This window comes from Manihot esculenta, chromosome 2 (genome assembly GCF_001659605.2).
Source record: "Manihot esculenta cultivar AM560-2 chromosome 2, M.esculenta_v8, whole genome shotgun sequence".
Classification (NCBI taxonomy): domain Eukaryota; kingdom Viridiplantae; phylum Streptophyta; class Magnoliopsida; order Malpighiales; family Euphorbiaceae; genus Manihot; species Manihot esculenta.
Window position 1 is genome coordinate 10,944,379 of NC_035162.2, and position 18,784 is coordinate 10,963,162.

The 18,784-nt window shown below is 31.5% G+C and overlaps 3 protein-coding genes and 1 non-coding gene across 5 annotated transcripts; 3 read left to right on the top strand and 1 right to left on the bottom strand.

Annotated features, from left to right (window-relative positions):
• Nucleotides 1-302: 302 nt before the first annotated feature.
• Nucleotides 303-3,348, bottom strand: LOC110606371 (wax ester synthase/diacylglycerol acyltransferase 11). 2 transcript variants are annotated; one of them, XM_021745155.2, is made up of 7 exons: nt 2,741-3,348; nt 1,679-2,257; nt 1,523-1,589; nt 1,323-1,432; nt 991-1,206; nt 779-916; nt 303-618 (listed from the first exon to the last, which is right to left on the bottom strand). In XM_021745155.2, exons 1-7 carry the CDS (start codon nt 2,933-2,935, stop codon nt 454-456), a joined length of 1,470 nt encoding a protein of 489 aa, XP_021600847.1. In that variant the 5' UTR covers nt 2,936-3,348; the 3' UTR covers nt 303-453. The 2 variants fall into 2 exon arrangements, with proteins under 2 accessions (XP_021600847.1, XP_021600853.1); XM_021745161.2 differs by having other exon boundaries at nt 1,679-2,253; nt 2,741-2,880.
• Nucleotides 3,349-3,707: 359 nt separating this feature from the next.
• TRNAA-CGC lies at nt 3,708-3,780 on the top strand. Its single transcript has one exon. It is a non-coding gene; the product is annotated as a tRNA-Ala (tRNA).
• A 1,323-nt stretch (nt 3,781-5,103) lies between these two features.
• Nucleotides 5,104-6,695, top strand: LOC110606394 (putative F-box protein At3g17480). Its single transcript, XM_021745185.2, has one exon. The coding sequence runs from the start codon at nt 5,231-5,233 to the stop codon at nt 6,479-6,481; it is 1,251 nt and encodes a 416-aa protein (XP_021600877.1). The 5' UTR covers nt 5,104-5,230; the 3' UTR covers nt 6,482-6,695.
• Nucleotides 6,696-14,616: 7,921 nt separating this feature from the next.
• LOC110609252 (probable pectinesterase/pectinesterase inhibitor 61) lies at nt 14,617-17,851 on the top strand. Its single transcript, XM_021748702.2, has 3 exons — nt 14,617-15,665; nt 16,108-16,244; nt 16,939-17,851. Exons 1-3 carry the CDS (start codon nt 14,680-14,682, stop codon nt 17,634-17,636), a joined length of 1,821 nt encoding a protein of 606 aa, XP_021604394.1. The 5' UTR covers nt 14,617-14,679; the 3' UTR covers nt 17,637-17,851.
• The last annotated feature ends 933 nt before the right edge of the window (nt 17,852-18,784 follow it).

Sequence of the window (18,784 nt, forward strand, 5' to 3'; positions counted from 1 at the left end):
CGGCTGCTACCTGTTATTCCAACCCCAAATTCACAAATATTTCTATTCTAATCCTAAATCCGTAAATAAAAAATCTCATACCCCTAAATTTACAAAAAAAAGTCCTAGTAAGGTAACAAAGATAGCTTTGGTAATGACAATTGCCAGTAAAATACAAAGAGGAAGGATGTGAAAAATCCTGATGGGTTAAAAAAAACAACCCAAACTTATAATCATTGAATTTGAGGTTATCTACCATCCCTTTCTTTATTATTATTATTTTTTTTAAAGAATAATTATAAAAATCTGAAACAGAATTATTCTAACAGAAAATAATTACATCTTTTTATTTATTTATTTTCTTTATTTTAAACTATTTTTTATCATTTTTTAATATGTATAAAAAAATAAAATCAACAAAAACTATAATATTAAAAAGTAATAAATAGAGTTACAATTCCTAGAACTAATTAGTTAGACAGCATCAAGTTCCTTATTGTACAGGGCAGCATCCTTGATGAGATTAAGAGAGTGTTCTAAATCATCACAGAGCTTGTGCGGATGAGGAATCACATCTACATCAACTGCAAGAACAATGGTCATCTTGTTGAAATAGCTTTGGAAATGGACCGTCAGTGCCTGTCAAACAAATAATCAAACAATTGAAGAGCTCAATTACCAATATCAAATAACTGATTCATTGGTATTTCAATTGTCTCAAGAGCTTTGAGGCCTCAAGTTGGACTCCCAGTCGGAGCCAATTGACAAAAAAAAAAAAATGATCGAAAGGGTTACTGACATGAGGATGCCCATAAACACTGGGAGCAATGAAAGCCAAAGGATGACCATAAAAGCTAACTTCTTCTAGCGGACCAACAACGCTGGAAAATGCCAATGTTGTATTGGAAAGAAACCTGTGAGCTATAGCTGCAGCAACCTGCATATTACTTAATAAGTTTCTAATTCAGTAGCATTAGAATCATCTCCTGAAATCAAAGAAGCTATTACAACCTTAACTCCGAAGGTGAAGAGTACGAGCTTGGCTATTTGAAAAGTGCAAAAGGGTTCGAGTGAGAGCTTCTTCCGATCAATTGTAGCTTTAGCTTGTCGAATGTAATGTAATGGATCATCTTGTAAGGAAACGGTGAAGGGCAGGACAAGGTATCCCAGCCGATTACCCCATCCCCATTTCACATTCGACTCCTTATTCATCAAATCCGCCAATGTCTGTTCATGATCATAACTAAAAGAATTGTTCTTTTTTGAAATTGTAAAGATGAAAGTATATATTATGTCAAGTTCAATAATTTTTTATATGAAATTGAATAGTTTAGCTAATTAACCTGAATTCCTGGAGTTGGTCTTAAATTAACAAGAACCGTTGCCCTAAGGAGGATGCTTTTGGGGAGATTAACTTTGTTGTGTTGTGTTTCACCATCTTTCTTATTTTCACCTACAAAAACAATAAAATTTTATAAATATAAATACAAATTCTTCGTAAAACTAATTAATTAAAGAAAAAAAAAAACAAGTTAAAGCTCACCATATTCCCGATTGAGGTATTGCGACAGACCTGCTTGTGTTACTCCCAATATGACGTCATTTATTGTCTACTATATTTATCACAATAAAACAAATAAGAAGAAGAAAAAAAAAGAAACTCATTTATAATAACAATAATAATATTTTGTCTACTTACGATGTTCATTTTATTTTTGACCAGCTTAATATCATCCAAGCTAACCGAGCGATACACAAACCTCCGAGGCTTAAGATCAACTCCTTGTGGACCTTTAAGAGGAGTCTTTGTGTCTTTCAAAAACAAAATTGTTGCACAAAACAAAACCAAATCCACCAAACTATTCCAAATCATTCTCAATATCTTCCAAATACTCAAAAAGAACCACCAGACCAGCCCATCTGATGAAGGGCTAAAGCTAGAACCAGCCCTTTTCTTCACAGGAATGCTAGGCAGAGCTTCAGGATCATCTGTTTTCCTGGTACAAGCCAGGAGAAGAGACATTAGAGAAGCACCATCACCAATTGAATGGTGAATCCTGAATACCCAAATAGCTTCTGCATCTGATGTTTTCAGGTTGATGATGTGAAGTTCCCATAATGGCTTGGAAAGGTCCATAGGAATTGTGGTGAGATGGGAGATGTAGTCTTCAATAAATTGGTCAGGGGATTCTATGTCTGCATCCAAATTTGGAACTATAATGTGATCTTCCAGATTCACTGTTGTTGGATTCCATTTCATATTCCTGCCATCAACTACCTTGTTTCCATGTGTAAAGGATAAAAAAAAGTTGGGGAAAGTGAGTAGAGTATATATAAATCATTATTTATTGTAATCTTATCTAACTTAACCCAACAATTTTGTGAAATAATGATAATCTTGTGAAGAAAAAAAAAAAAAATCAAAGGATAAAGCCAGTGCATTTTGACCTCCACATATTTAAAGGTTCGTTATTAGGTGGGATATCTAAATCACCAATTAATTCATGTGGCACATCTCAATCATAACTAATTAATTAATCTCCCACAATATCTGACACTCATTTCACCTCCAATCTTTCTAGTAATAAATTCAAAACCAGATATTATTAACTTTGATTAAGATTAATATGGTGTGATTAGTTGCAGAAAGTCACCAAACATGATAGAGGATTCTATGAAAGTTGACTTGGATGGAATCATAGAAGCAGATGAAGCTAAAAAAAGCACAAAGAAGAGCTCTACAGGCATGGAAAAATCTTACAAGTTTGCTGGAAAAGCGAGGATGCTTAATCAAAGTCTGCTCTAATCCAAGCTTCACAACGCTAGGATTGATGCTGGTCTTGCAACCGATAATCGCTATTATATGACAGTTGAAACGCGGTGCATGGAACAACCGAGATTCTGGACTCAGCTTCACCATCCCCTGATCATCAGAGCTTGAGCCTGCTGTTTCCATCTCTCTTTCTCCGCTGCCTTTTTTAATTTCTCCAGTTATCAAAGGCAGGAGAAGTGGGATATAATGGTAGTGATGGTTGTTTAATATAGAGTCTAGTGTTGGTTAAGAAACAAATATATATATATATATATATCTACAAGTCAACAGTAGTCCTGCTGACGGAATAAGAAAGAAAAATAAATGCCGCCCGCCCATGCGGCAGCCAACTTAATTAAGAGGCTTGTTTGTGTATAAATAGAAGGAAGATTGCGTGGCGCGAGAGAGAAGGGCAAGGAATTTAGTAAAGTTGGAAGGGCTCTTGGGTGTTTTGTTTCTCATCTAGGTTTGGATTCAGGGGTTTTGGTTCGGTGTGAATAACATAAACTGGGTATTTGAGATATTATGTTATTTTAGCAAATCTAGATAGTTTGGGTCAAAACTGAACCTTGTGCAATGGAGAAATAGAGATATGCGCCTGCGGCTTTTGGTAAAACCAATCTAGCCCTCCCGATTTGTTTGAATTTGAAATTGCTACCTACCTTTCTTTCTGTTGGACATTGATATTTTTTGTTATTGTTATTATTTTGTTGTTTTCTACTCTAACTTCATACTTTTATTTTTAAAGGCTTTTTAGAATATTTTTTGTCTATCGGACTCGCTAAAAAATATGTATTATTTGGGAATCAAACTAGCCCATAATTTCCATTTCTTTTGTCCGAAGATCCAAATGTAATAATTAATCGTCAGAAGCCCAAACCACTATCTAGGACATTAGAAAACTATAACTCATCCCGGGGGTGTAGCTCATATGGTAGAGCGCTCGCTTCGCATGCGAGAGGCACGGGGTTCGATTCCCCGCACCTCCAAAGCTTCTTCCTAACGTTTTTCTGCTCATTACTCCTTCTTCCATAATTTTTTTTTTCATTAAATCACGTCCTCTTTATTATTAAAAGAATTTTTTTCGTTTGGATTAAATTAATAATAAATTAAAATTATTTTTTATTTTCTTCATTATCTTTTATATTAGACTAATTGATTATGACGTATGTTGTATATTTTTATATTTATTATAATATTTATGATTTGTTTGTTTATTTTAATAAATTTTTTATATTATAATATTATTTTAATTTAATAACTTTCAACAATTAAATAAAGAATAAAAAAGTAAAGTTACTGTATAAATAATTAAGTGATTTAAAATTAAATAAATTTTAAAAATTAACCGATAAGTTTAAATTACTACAAATTTAAACTCAAGCATTATCTTCAATTGATTAATAATTTTGAATAAATGTGTTATTTTAATAATTTTTTTTAAAAATGATTTTATTGTATTTATGCATATCTCAAAATTTAAATTGTTTTTTTATTTTATAATTAAAAAAATAAAACTGCAATCAAAATTATTGTAAATTATAAAAAAAATTAGGTTTTCTGAAATTATCAAATTAATGTCCTGAATTTATATATTATTATAATCCATAAAGCTTTTATACAAATATTAAATTAATTATTATAATCGTAAAATAATAAATTAAATTAAATCCATAAAGCGTTATTTATAGTAAAACCTGAATTTTTTTAACATTCAAATAAAAAAAAATAAACTAAGATACAATTTTTTAAAAAAAGAAAAACAAACAATTAATACATTAATATCTATTATAAAAGCATCAAATAATATTAATATAAAATAAAGGGAAATTTTATTGTAAATAAAAATTAAATTTTCACTTAATAGGAACAACAGATGATAGAGGGAGTTAGGGATTGTAATGTGTTTATTGAAAATCGAATAGGAAGGAAGGAAGATAAGCATACCAAATCAACACGATTACGATTTTGTTCGATCAAATAGTGTTTAGGGTTCAAAATATTAATTTTTAAAAATTTATAAAAATTTTTTAACTAATCATTATCAGGATAAATGTTAAAAATTAAAATAATAATAATAAATTTTACTACAAAAAAAATTGACTGATTGATCTTTGAATCTAAAAAAATACATTACTAGTTAATTTTTTTTATTAATTTTAGATATTAATTATTTTAATATTTAATATATATTTAAAAAAATTAATTAATAAATTTAAAAAATTAATTAGTAAGTTTTCTTTATAATAATAATAATAATAATAAATATATTTCTCACAAAATATCCATTCCGAACGGTGCGTAATGATTTGGGCCAAACCGGCTGGAGGCGAAGACTCCTCAATTCTCCCATAATTGACAGAAATAATTTTGACCCAGAAGAGAACCCTAACAAAAACCTCCTTTTTTGCCCTTTAAAAAAAATTACCTTCGCCTCTGATGATTCTCTCTATGAAGAGTAAGCGACGATCAATAGAATCCATGGCCAACAATTCCACTCCTCTTGCTCTTCGCAACCATGATATCATCAAAGACATCATCTCCAGACTTCCCGTCAAGTCTGTTAAACGCTTCGAATCCGTATGCAAAGCCTGGTATTTCCTCTTCCATTCCGGTGACTTCATTTCAATCCACTTCCGTCGCTCTTCCCCTCGGCCGTCTCTTCTCATTCGTCGCTTCCATAGCCCATCTGGGTCTAACTTTTCTATCACTTTGATCGATAGTCGAACCTCAATTCCTCGCGAGATAAGGATACCGTTTCTTGGTTCTTTGATTCGGTATCCCAAGATTGTTGCGTCTTGCAATGGTATTATCTGTTTCGATGTCTCGCCTTGCTATGCCTGCGCTTTTGTTCTTTGGAATATTTCGACCAGGCAATTTCGAGGTCTCCCTCGACCCACAATCAATGATGCTCATGAACCAATTTGGATGGTTGCTTGTGGATTTGGGTATAGTCCTCAAAATAATGATTTTAAATTGGTAAGGATTGTGAATTTTCATTGCAATGATGACGACTCGCCCGTTGTGAGGGCTGAAGTGTACTCATGGAGTACGACTTCGTGGAGGCTGTTGGACGGAAGAATGATTGAGGAAAGAATTGGTTCTTGTGTGATTCCCGAAGGTCAGCAGGCTGTGATTGTGGATGGGTCTGTGCATTGGCTGGCTAATGGGGTTGGGAAATTGGCAAATCACAAGTTCATCGTCTCATTCAACATGGGTAATGAAGTATTCAAAACCATACAAACACTAGATTTTATTCCCCCTGGAATTTGTGCTAAACTTGTAAGATTCAATGAATCACTTGCTTTGGCATTATATCCTGCTATGCCTGTTTATCCTTCTGGATATGGAAGACCCATCAATCTTATTGAGTTATGGACATTGAATAAAGATTATCCTACAGACGGTGATGGAACGCGCTGGACTAAACTCCATACGTTGGAACTGAATTCTTCAGGACTTGGTACCCCAATTGGAGTTTACAATGAATCAGAGTTGCTAGTCAAGCGTGTTGACGCACAATGTGTTACTCTATCCTTTTTTGATCCCTATAACAAAACCATCAAGACAATACCCATTTGCAATTCTGAGTACACATGTGAGTTCTATAATTATGTCGACAGCTTAGTTCCAGTAGAAAATGCAGCGGATTTGGAAACAGAAGAGGCACAGGAGTTGGAAATACATTAGATGTTTAGACTCATGATTGGTTCATACTTTTGCTGAGTAGGAAAGACTTTGCTTAGGAAGTTGGATCCTTTTCATATATAATATTATCATATTAGGAATTAATTCTAGCATTTTACTTTTGACTCTGAATTGAACCAGTTTGAGTCTAAAACCTTACCTACTTATGTTTATATTGTTTTTTTAAATATGCAGTTGGCATATTCTTGGCTTGATACATTGTTTGAGCTTCTTGTGTGCTTTTCTTGATTTAGAGACTAAAATTTTAACTAATTGAAGTTTGTGATATTGCATGGTGTTTACAAAGTAAAGCACTTTGTGTGGGTTTTGACCATGGACTTGGAAACATGGCTACTTGATTTATTACCCTTGATAATGCTTATTTCCTGCTAAATTTTTGCCCTTTGATTGGTGTAGATCTCCACTATTGTTCATCCATTATCACTTCCTATCTCATGTTGTTGTTGGCATCGGTGGTCGTTTGCATCTCTATTTATCGGTGTGTAAGCATGGGATTACTTGTAGAACGAGTGTCCATATCCATCTCTAGTTCCTATGTTATGTGAATTCTTCTTCATTCATAGTAAAAGTTTAGTTTTTTAAGAAACATGCATATCATGTGTCCGATTCTTTTTAATCCACGTTTATATTTTGTTGTTTTATATCTTATTTTTCACTTTAAAAATGTGGAAAATATCAAATGAATTTTTATTTAATAGTACCTAGAGTTATCCTCAAAATTATAAATAATTAAAATCAATTAAAGCCACAACAATTAGTTAAATCTATTCACAGGCTTAGGGCCTACTTCGACCCATGAGATTTTGTTTCTAGGCTTCATAGATTTAGTCCAATCTAATAATCTCAAAAAGTAATAAACCCGTCGAAGTAAACACCTCAACTCCATTCTCCTTTTCCGCCGCTACCACAGCCATCCCTGATTCCACCATGCCTTCATGACCAAAAATTATTAAAGTGATGGGTAATTTGAAACCAAAAAAAATCTCCAGATAAATTGGCAATTCTTGGTTTTACAGAGAGGGATAGATACTTGTGGATGAGAATCAAATTAATCATGCATTAGAAATAAAAAAATTATTTCTATTGAAAATAAGAAAAAGAAAATGTCTATTTGATCTAATTACTTGTCCTATAGTTTTAAGATGTTAAGAATTAAAATATTTAACCCTTTTTGTAGTTTTTGATGTATTCTTAATCAGATACACAAAATAATAAAAAAATTGCATTCAATTCAATGGCATATGGATTGTAGCACAAAGGGAATAATAATAACATGGCATTTAAGGAAAAATTAATTAATTGGTTTAATCAGTGACAAATTGATTGACAAAACCAACCAATTCTTATGGCCCATAACCTAATTCATAGCTTTAAAGATTGCCTGCACTTCATCTACAATGTGGTCCATCTATCTACCATCCTTCACATCTCAATTGGGTAGGTTTTCATTTCATGTTTTCTTCTTCCTTCAAAAAAATATATATCTATTTCATTTGTCGTTTGACATAATTAATTTTATTAAAAATCAAATTCCAAAGAAGAAAATTGTTAAAAAATAAATTCATTCAATTGAATTCTTATAAATTTAAATGGAGGGTTTATAATTTGTATTTACATAGAAAAGAAATAAGTATTTTATAATAAAATATATTAAATAAAAGGCTTTTAATTAATAATTACCTTTAATTATTAAACAGAGAAGTCAATATCTTTAGTCTGTTTCATATTCGTCTTTCTTATTTTGTCAACTTTTAGAACACCTTTCATCTGATTAATCACTTTGATTTAAGGTGTCTAATGGCAGTATTGCCTATTAATTGATTTCATCATCACTCTCTTTCTCTCTCTCTCTCTATATATATGATTAATTTTTTTTAAAAATATAACAAATATATAGCTATATATGATACCATAAAATTAAAAAAATCGGTGGGTGATAGTATTTAATTTAAATTGAAATAATTAATTAAATTGAATTAATTTAAAATTTTAGTTTAATTATTATTTATTTATGGTTTGGTTTGATTTTATTTTTAAAATTTTCAGTTATTTGATTTTTATAAGAAAAAATTAATAAAATGGAATTAAATTAATTAGTAATAATAATATATTATTTTTTATAATACAAAAAAAATTAGTTTGAACATTGGAATATTTTAATTAAATTTTAAAATATTAAAAATAAGATATAAAAAATTAAAAAAAATTAAAAAATTTGACCGATAAAACTAAATTGAATTAAATCTATTTGATTTAATTTTAAATGGAATCGATGAAATACGTATTGTAGACATGAATGATAATTATAAATTTAAATAAAAAGTTTAATTTAATTTTAAGATGAAAATATTTAATCAAATTAATAGATTGACCTAACTATTAAATCATCTTCCAACATCTAAACCATCTTCATAATGTTGTATTTTATATAGTATATGGTGCAATTTCGGTATAAAAAGGAAAAAGAAAGGGATTTTTTAAAGGAATAATTTAATTAAAATGACATAAATATCCAAACATGGACCAATAAGCCTTTGATTTAATGGCCTTAAAATCAATTTCAGATTGTCCAATTTTTAATATTAAATTGAATTTATTTATTTATTTATAGTTAGTTAGTTGGGGACAAAAGATGGATAAGTGAAGAGTTGGGTTGTGATATTCTGTTCCAGCAAATGGGCATTATCTTCAAGTTGATGAAGTCACCAACCTCAGCGCCTCAGGTCCCGCTTAATATTTAGTAATTGCTGCTAATGAAGCTTTTCTTAATTATTACAAGATTTTATAGACTCTAAAGCTTATTGAGATAACAATTTTATGAATTCAATTAATGAAATGTCTGGTATTAATGTGAGAAGAGTAAAAGCAAGGAAGAAACCCACATTGCCTGAGAATGAATTAGATGATTCCAAAATTTGAAGAAAGTGAGACAATACACCGTTTTTAAAGCAATGCATGTGATGGACTATGAAGTCTTTACCCTCTGTTCCCTACCACCATGGAAATACCCACATGCTCTTCTATCTCTCTCTCTTTTTTTTCTTTTCTTTTGGCAATTGCATATGACCCATCTCCTCTTCTGTTCATTGTTTTTGCACTCTTTGTCTCTTTATTTTTTTTAAAAAAGTCACACATTAAGGATATCTTTCTTCTTTCCCAAATGCATAAAAATAAAAAGCAATTTTATGGTAAATTGTTACAGTATTCCAATTAGATCTCTTCTAATTATGTTGCTTAAATTATAAATTAAAATATTTACTATTTAATATTACCATCATTAATAAATTAATCTGTTTATTTTTAAAATTCTATTAAAATATTTTTATCTTTTTTTTCATCAATAAAATAATTTTTTTATCTATTTCTATCGTTAAAAATATAATAAAAGACTATGTTATCTCTCTTTTTCTTTTTTTTCTTTTTTTTCTTTTTTCTGGACGCTTTCTCCTCTCCTCTTCTTTTTTTTTTCTGGACGCTTTCTCTTCCTCTTCTTTTTCTTCTGGACGCTTTCTTCTCCTCCTTCTTCTCTTTTTCTTCTTTGAAGAGAAAGAGAAAGAGATATTATTTCTTTGACGAAGAAAAAATATAAAAATATTTTAATAAATTTAAAAAAAATAAAAAAAATTTAATAAATTTATAAAAATATAGAAACTGGTTTATTAATAATGGCAGTATTAATAAACTAAATAAAGAGTTTTATTTAAAGGTAAAATTAAATTTTAAAAATTTTCTCTTTTATTTTTTATTTATTTTTAATGGAAAAGAGAATAAAATAATTATTTTGTTAATAGTTTTTAACTGAAAAGAGAATGAAATAATTATTTTGTTAATAGAGAGAAAAGATAATAATATTTTAATAAATTTTTGAAAATATAGGAACTGACTTATTAATAATGAAAATATTTAGGGACTAAATAGTAAATATCCCTTATAAATTTATAAAAAATTTACGCTTTAAGCATTGAATATTTGTATTTTTTTAACCTGAGATTAAGTAAAAATGCAGAAAAAAAGAGGAATTATTTGACAAGACAGAAAGTGACATTTGCATGTTACGTTAATGGACATATAGATGAAATGGTGATGGAGACCCTTCACCTTGCCCTCCTACTCTGCTCCTCATCTTTACTTTGGTTTTTGAGGAGCCTTTTGGGATTTGTTCACCTTTTCATGGCTTGTTTTTTCCATCATTAATTAAGGTTGGACGGTGAAGATCAATGATTAGACTATGAGATTTTGTAGGTATCTTCCTTAATTTCAGTGATTCTTTAGGATTCCTTCTTCCAATGTTAATTCTAATACATATTGCCCAATGTCCATTCCAACTCCTTTTCTAGCTTAAATTATATTTTCTTCTATAAATAATTTATTCTAATCTTATGTATAGTTAATTTTCATAGACACTATTTACCTTTCTTTTTCTTTTCCTTCAAAAAGATAAATAAATTTCCCAAATCAATAAAAAAGAAAACACCTACTTTTTTACTTTATCAATAAATAAAGCTTATCTGATATCTAACAACAATAACTCCTCTTGAATGGCGTAAGATAGGCCCACTCCTAAGGCAAAATGAATTGCCTAGTCTCCGCAAAATTTACCTAAACTTTTTTTAAAAATAAAAACAAAAGTTTGACATTTAAAAAAAATATGCATATATATATTTCATTTTTAACCTGTGTTATAGAGAGTGATTTTATCTCCATTACTAGAATTATTTTTTGTGATCGCCTTTGCTTTACTATATTGAGTAAAGGTGATTTCTCTCTTATCGAGTAAAGAGTCTGTTTTGTGTTTTTTAAACAGAGACTTAAATAGAGATAGTTTCATATTATATTTAACAAGTTTTATATTTTAGAAGATAGAGAATGAGAGGACTCAAGGAAATCAAGACGATTATTTTTTTTTTCTCGTTAAGTCTATTTTATTTCTATTTTATTTGGAGATTGCTTTTTTAATTCAACAATAAAATCTACCCTCAATTATGAAAATTATTACTTCACTTTCAATTTGATTATCTAACTTTTTTATCACCCCTTAATTGATTTAGTCAAATATATATTTTGATATCTCATTATTCCCTATCTTATTAGGGTTTGGCTTTGCCTTGACCGATGATTACTACTTTGGTCAATCTAATATAAAGGCTTTCAGCCATCTTTGCAAGAGTAAATTTCATTGAGTAGGTATTGTCAGAGGTGGCCGGAATTTTTAGAAGTGAAAATGCGACACTTTGTAAGTTTTTTCTTCTGGGTCAGTTGTGGAATCATTGGATCCAGGTTGTTAGGGTAAAAACTTCATAGGCTGGATTGTGTTTTAGCCCTATAGATTATGTTTTTATTTAAATATTGCATCTGTAAGCCTTGGGTTTTTTTCCTCTAATGAATCATCTCATTTCCCATAATATTTAGTAATGTCAGTATTTACATCATGACATTAACTTTTGTTTTTAATATAAAAAAAAATTAGGTAGAATTTCTGTCGGTGGATATTAATTGGGTAAGCTTATGGACCCCAATTTTTATTTATAAATCTCCCATAATGGTTTGGTGTTAAACAAGTCAAAAGTAATTAATTATTACTAACTCCAATAATAATTACACTTACTTACCAAAACTAACATTTTCCTGTATTTTGATGTCTCACTTTCTGTAGTAATTTTTATTTTTAGTTTGAATAATCTATAATTATTTTTGTCTCCGCTCTGAGCATCACTTATTTCTATTATTCAGCAGTTGTCTCCAAGTCAAAAAGATGCTTACAAATAATAATTTTTATTACATTTTAAATAATATAATAAAAAAGTAGTATTTAATTTAATTTAATTAATAAAATTTAAGAAAAAAAAATATTTAACTTCAATATAATTGAATAAATCTATTTTAATGAAATAAAACATTAGGGAATTATGAGGCCACCGTGGTAGTAAATAATATTCGGTTTAAATTGGTAGTAAATAATATTCGGTTTAAATTGAAAAAAATTGATCGAATTGAATTAATTTAAAATTTTAATTTGATTTTTTATTCATTTCGATTAGATTCGATTCAGTTTTTAAGTTTAAAAATTTCGATTGTTTCAGTTTGATTTTGATCAGAAAAAAAATAAAAAAATCAAACTGAACCGATTAGTGATAATAATATATTATTGATAATAATATATTGTTTTCAATAATATAGAGTGATTAGATTATATTAAAATTAAAATATTCTAATTAAATTTTAAAATATTAAAAATAATGTGTAAAAAAATAAAAAATTTATTAAAAAATTAAATCGATCAAATCAAATCGAATTAGATTGATTTGATTTGATTTAATTTTTAAATTAATTTAATTTTTTTAAATATTTAATTTGATTTGATTCGATCGATATTAGTTTAATTTTTTTAAATATTAAAATTTTAATGGTTTATTCAGTTTAATCTTACGTAAACGCATCTGGGAAAATAAGAAAACAAAGTGAACAAAGAAAAAGAGGAAGGAATGTGGTGGAAAGAGAATCTGAACCCATTTGGATTGTGCAGAGCACATATATAATTAATGACACTTGTGAAATCAACCTTAAATCATAATTATTTATGCCTTAAACTTCCTGTTAATTAAATTTAATTTTGGGATTAGCTGTCCATATACTTCACAAATTACACATGTTTCCCCTTGTGTTACCATGCAAAATTCCCATTCATTATTATTACTTTTTCTCAATCAGGTCCTTATGTATTTCAAGAGATCTTCACCATATTTATTTATATGACTAAATCAAATATGGGAAGGCCTTAGTGTGAAAAACATGTGATTGACTAAACTTCCATTGCACACTAGAAATGCACCCGAAAATGGACAGCTCCTCCACTGTTGAGCTTGTGGTAATTTTTTTTTTATATAAAAAAAAAAGAGTTTCAAATGCAAAAAGGCTGCATCTAGTAGGTGTGTCCTTTTCTTTTTATGAAGCCAATGTACTTGAATCTGATGGTAAAGACCAAAGAATGAAAGAAACATTGTGAACCCATTTCTGTATAACAAAATGTATCAATTAAGGAGAAATTTGATATAAAATAACAAGAAATATGATTTATATAATAAGAGTAAAATTACAATATTATCTTATGCTTCAATTCATATGCATTCTTTTTTCCAAAAAAAAATGGAATTTAGTGGAGGAAACGTGGATGGCCATGAGATGAGATCCACAGCTTCCTCTTCGAAAGGGACTCAGTCGTCCACTCTACTGCCTTGTTTTTTAGCTCACTTATTATCTGTAACCTTTTGCGCTTATATATATATATTTAAATTCATTTAATAAATTAACAACTAATTAAGTAGTAATTTTTTAAAATTAAACGATGTAATTCCAGTAATTAAGCATTTAAACCATTCATTTCCATATTTCCTATAAAAGAAAAAGAAAAAGAAAACAAAAATGACATTTCTAAGCGTAGATATGACGTAATATGTTAGTGCTTAATGTGGGGACCAACAAAAATGACAATCTTTTTAGATTTATGTATTGCTAATCTTTAGCATAACTTAACAATTGGTTTCCTCAAATTATACAAAAAGGATCCAAAACTTTATTTAACATATAATTTCCATTTCTTATTACAATATCTTTTTTTTTATATCAATTATTTATCATCCTACTTTTCACACTTTTAAATCAATTTAATTCTATATATTTATATAACAAAAATTTAATTAAATAATTATTATAAATTAGGAAAATTCCATAATGAAGGATCTCAAGCCTTAAAAAAGAAAAGAGTAGAAACGATTCTTCATAGTACGTGCTCATAATAGGAATAGGATGTTTGAAGTAAGGAAAAATATTAAAGTAAAAAAACAAACTTTATTTTCTTTCCTCCCTCGCACATGTTTTCAACCAAATCAAAGAGGAAGTAAATTAAAAAGAAAAAAGAAAAAAGAGAGAGAGAGCAAGCAAACAAGAAAAAGAAAGCAACACAAGGAGAGACGCACACTCATACCTTAGGCTACCCAATTGGCAGCGGTAGTAGTAGAAGCCAGCTATTTTTGCTCTCGACATAGACTCCACACCAACCCCTCTCCATTCTTCTATTTATCTTAAATATTTCTACGCTCTCATTCTCTTTCTTTATATATATATATATATATACTCCCCCTCACTTCCCTTCACATCCTTTCTACATCTTTCTCCCACCGAATATGAAGCCCCTCAACTATGGCAGGCTCGGACCCTCCGAACCCGGCGGATCCTCCCGCTCTCTCGACCAATCACAATTTACCAACTCTCACCCTTCCCCTTCACGCAAGAGGAAGGTTATCCTCCTTTCCCTCCTCTCTGCCGCCTTGATCATCGCCTCTGCTGTCTCTGCTACCCTTCTTATTGGCCTCCGCACTCGAGCTTCTGACCATTCTACCCCAGTTGTTGCCCGCAAGCCCACCAAGGCCATTTCCAAAACTTGCAGCAAGACTCGCTTCCCCACTCTCTGTGTTAACTCTTTGCTTGATTTTCCTGGTTCTACCACCGCCTCCGAGAAGGACCTCGTCCACATTTCCTTCAACATGACTTTGCAGCACTTTACTAAAGCTCTCTACCTTTCTTCGGGGATCTCTTATCTCCAGATGGATACTCGCGTGCGGTCGGCCTATGATGACTGTCTTGAGCTGCTTGATGACTCTGTGGACGCGCTTTCACGCTCTCTCTCCATCGTCGCTCCGTCAATGGACGGGAACCCTGCCGGACAGGTACAGTCCATTGGTTCCACTGAAGACGTGGTCACTTGGCTCAGTGCTGCGCTGACTAATCACGACACTTGTACGGAGGGATTTACGGACTTGAATGGAGCTGTAAAGGATCAGATGTCTGATAAGTTGAAGGACTTGTCTGAGTTAGTGAGCAATTGCTTGGCAATTTTTTCGGGTACTGACAGCGACGATTTCTCTGGCGTTCCAATACAAAACAGGCGGAGATTGATGGACGCCGAAATCTCCAAGGAAAATGCCGATGATCTTCCAAGTTGGTTGGGGAGGAACGAAAGGAGACTGTTGAACGTGCCGGTGTCAGCAATACAGGCCGATATAATCGTTTCGAATGACGGGAACGGGACATACAAGACGATCGCGGAGGCAATTAAGAAAGCACCGGAGTACAGTAATCGGCGAACAATAATTTACGTGAGGGCAGGAAGGTAATTCACATATGGGATAAAAGATCAAAGGACTAGAAAAGTTACCATTTTTTGATAGCCTTTCGTTATGAAGTGACATAAATACCCCCACCACGAGCGGCAAATTTTCCAGGCAGTAGTGATTGCTAATTGACTGGATCATAGCAAATCATGAAAACTGCAATAATTGACTTTAAGCTGGACGCTAATTTGAAACGTTTTTTGCTCATGCGACATGCAAATTTATTTATTTATTTGCTAGTATAAAGTTTTTGTATTTATGACTTGCCTTTTCTAATGGTTTTTTTTTTTTTTTTGGGGGGGGGGGGGTTGAGGGTAAAAAGGGAAAAGAAATCTTTAAAGGGAAAATCATGAAATGGGTATTAATTCTTTGGTTTGTGTAATACTTGGGAAATTTGCAGGATGAATGAATGAATGATTGATTGATTTGTGTAATGTGCAGATACGAAGAGAACAACTTGAAAGTGGGAAGAAAAAAGAGGAATTTGATGTTCATAGGAGATGGAAAGGGTAAAACGGTGATTTCTGGAAGTAAAAGCATTTTCGATAACGTAACGACATTCCACACGGCATCCTTCGGTAAAAATTAAAATTATCTTCCAACCTTTTCCTTGTTTGTTTGTGTAATTACTATGTTGTCATTTTAGCTTTAAATTCTGTCCCCCATGGTATGATCTTGCATGAAAGAAAGCTAGTTTAGCTGTTCAACTTGCACGTGCCTTGCCTCTCCTCTTTCCTCTTTCTTTTTAGACGTGTCGTCCCATAACCTTTCACCATGATTCTAGCCAGCTCATCTTATTTCCTCTGCAATTATTATTTTTTTCAATGTAAAATTAGTAAAAGACAACATTTTTTATACGCCAAGATCCGCTGCAATGGCTTAAAAATTGTCGTAGCTAGCTTTGAACTTACACTTCGTGACCTCCTGCACATTAAGATGCTGTCAATTCAACCCGACTGCAAATTATGCACTTATTCTGAAAATAGAGACGGTTGGCTAATACCCTTCTCAAATTCATTAGTCAATGGCTATGATTTAGAGAGTAAAGAGAGAGAATCACATTATTGGAGGTGGGGCATGATCCTCACATGACCAATAGCTATACTCTTGGCAGTAATCTACAAAGCATATATAGTTGGATGATTGAAAATTCTGAAAGCTACTTGTATTTATTTTTGTGCGTTCATTTTTTTATTCATGCGCGTACTCTAATTGACTAATTGCCAAACTGCTCTTGCTCTTATTCTGTCACTAATGTCAAATCCTTCACAGCTGCTACTGGTGCTGGTTTCATTGCTCGTGACATGACATTCGAGAACTGGGCTGGTCCAGCCAAGCACCAAGCCGTGGCTCTCCGGGTTGGTGCTGATCATGCTGTGGTCTATCGTTGTAACATTATTGGATACCAGGACACTCTCTATGTGCACTCCAATCGCCAATTTTTCAGGGAGTGTGACATTTATGGTACAGTGGATTTCATATTTGGTAATGCTGCTGTAGTGTTTCAAAATTGCAGCATTCACGCTCGTAAGCCTATGGCTTTCCAGAAAAACACCATTACTGCACAGAATCGTAAGGACCCTAATCAAAATACTGGCATATCAATCCATGCCTGTAGGCTCTATGCCACGCCGGAACTCGAGGCTGCCAAAGCTAGCTTCCCAACGTATCTCGGCCGTCCATGGAAGCTCTACTCGAGAACTGTCTACATGTTGACGTACATGGGTGACCACATTCATCCAAGAGGGTGGCTAGAATGGAATGCAACATTTGCACTTGATACACTATACTACGGCGAGTACATGAATTACGGACCAGGTGGAGCAGTCGGGCAACGGGTAAAATGGCCGGGGTACCGGGTCATTACATCAACTGTTGAGGCAAGTAAATTCACAGTAGCACAGTTTATTTATGGATCATCATGGTTGCCTTCTACTGGAGTTGCATTTTTAGCTGGATTATCAGTTTGAGTAACATTGTCATTTGTGTAGCATATTACATTATAAAGTTCCTACCACGTCCCCAATAATTGTATGCAAGTATAAATTTTCTATTATATTTATATATATTTTTTTCATAATTTAATAACCATTATTGTAACGTTGATTGTTTTTTTTTTTCTTATATAGTTGTAACTTGTAACTCATAAGACGCAATAGAAAATTAAAGGAAATGTTATTTCTTCCATTGTTCCAAAATTTCTCTTATATTCAAGACAGTTTTTGATTCAGATATATAATTCTTCTAAGATGTAGGAAACATATAAATAAATCAGGAAATAAAAATGTTGACTTTAGAGCAGTGGGGAATGTGATGAGAGGCTAAAATTTTAGGTATAATTTAATGGTGTCGGTGGGTATTAATGAAGAAACCAACTCAAAGGTGACCCACATACATTCACATTGATTTTAATGGTCATTAAAGGCTAAGCCCAACAGTTTTAAAACTTTGGCCCAACTCTAATTTGTCCTATCACCGACACTCTGGGGTACAGTTGGACTGCATTATTCAAGTGGGATTCAAAAATCAGATGGTTTTGTCCCCTCTTTCTCAAAGATAACTTGCTTGCATTGAATTGAAGTCGATAGATTCAAGTACTCTTTTATCTTTCTCACAGAATTTTACTCACCAAAGATATTAACATCCAAAGTTACTAATATTTAAGAAATATTGAATATATATATTCAAAAATTGCAAGATGGGATAACCACATTCATATTCACGAGCCTGCAAGACTAGACTCAAGAATAATCAGTATTAAATTATTGGAAAAATATTTAATAGTACAAGAAAAAAAGTAATAAGATGGCATATGCCCAATGTTACGGATACTGTACGTCATGCAAGAAAATGAAACTACAAACACAGTTTGATTCGTCAGAGTTGGCCAAGAAGAATGCACATGGCCAGCTGTATCTTCTACTCTCTCTATCCATCTTATAAGTTGCAGATGGAAATACGACAAAATTAAATAAAAATTAACAAAGAAAGACTTTTCCCCCTTCCTCAGCTAAAACATGGTGGAGACATCCACATGTGTACTATTGAGCTTTAAATCATTATGCACAATAAACATAATGTTAAAATTTTAGAATATAGCAACATATATTCTATTTGT

Bases quoted from the DNA above. Each gene is read 5' to 3' on its own strand.
- LOC110606371 (XM_021745155.2), bottom strand. From the start codon at position 2,935: ATGGAAACAGCAGGCTCAAGCTCTGATGATCAGGGGATGGTGAAGCTG. The intron at 1,433-1,522 runs GTGAGCTTTAAC...TTGTTTTTGTAG, and splicing joins ATACCTCAATCGGGAATATG to GTGAAAATAAGAAAGATGGT. The intron at 1,207-1,322 runs GTTAATTAGCTA...GATCATGAACAG, and splicing joins GACCAACTCCAGGAATTCAG to ACATTGGCGGATTTGATGAA.
- LOC110606394 (XM_021745185.2), top strand. From the start codon at position 5,231: ATGATTCTCTCTATGAAGAGTAAGCGACGATCAATAGAATCCATGGCC.
- LOC110609252 (XM_021748702.2), top strand. From the start codon at position 14,680: ATGAAGCCCCTCAACTATGGCAGGCTCGGACCCTCCGAACCCGGCGGA. The intron at 15,666-16,107 runs GTAATTCACATA...TGTAATGTGCAG, and splicing joins ATTTACGTGAGGGCAGGAAG to ATACGAAGAGAACAACTTGA. The intron at 16,245-16,938 runs GTAAAAATTAAA...AATCCTTCACAG, and splicing joins ATTCCACACGGCATCCTTCG to CTGCTACTGGTGCTGGTTTC.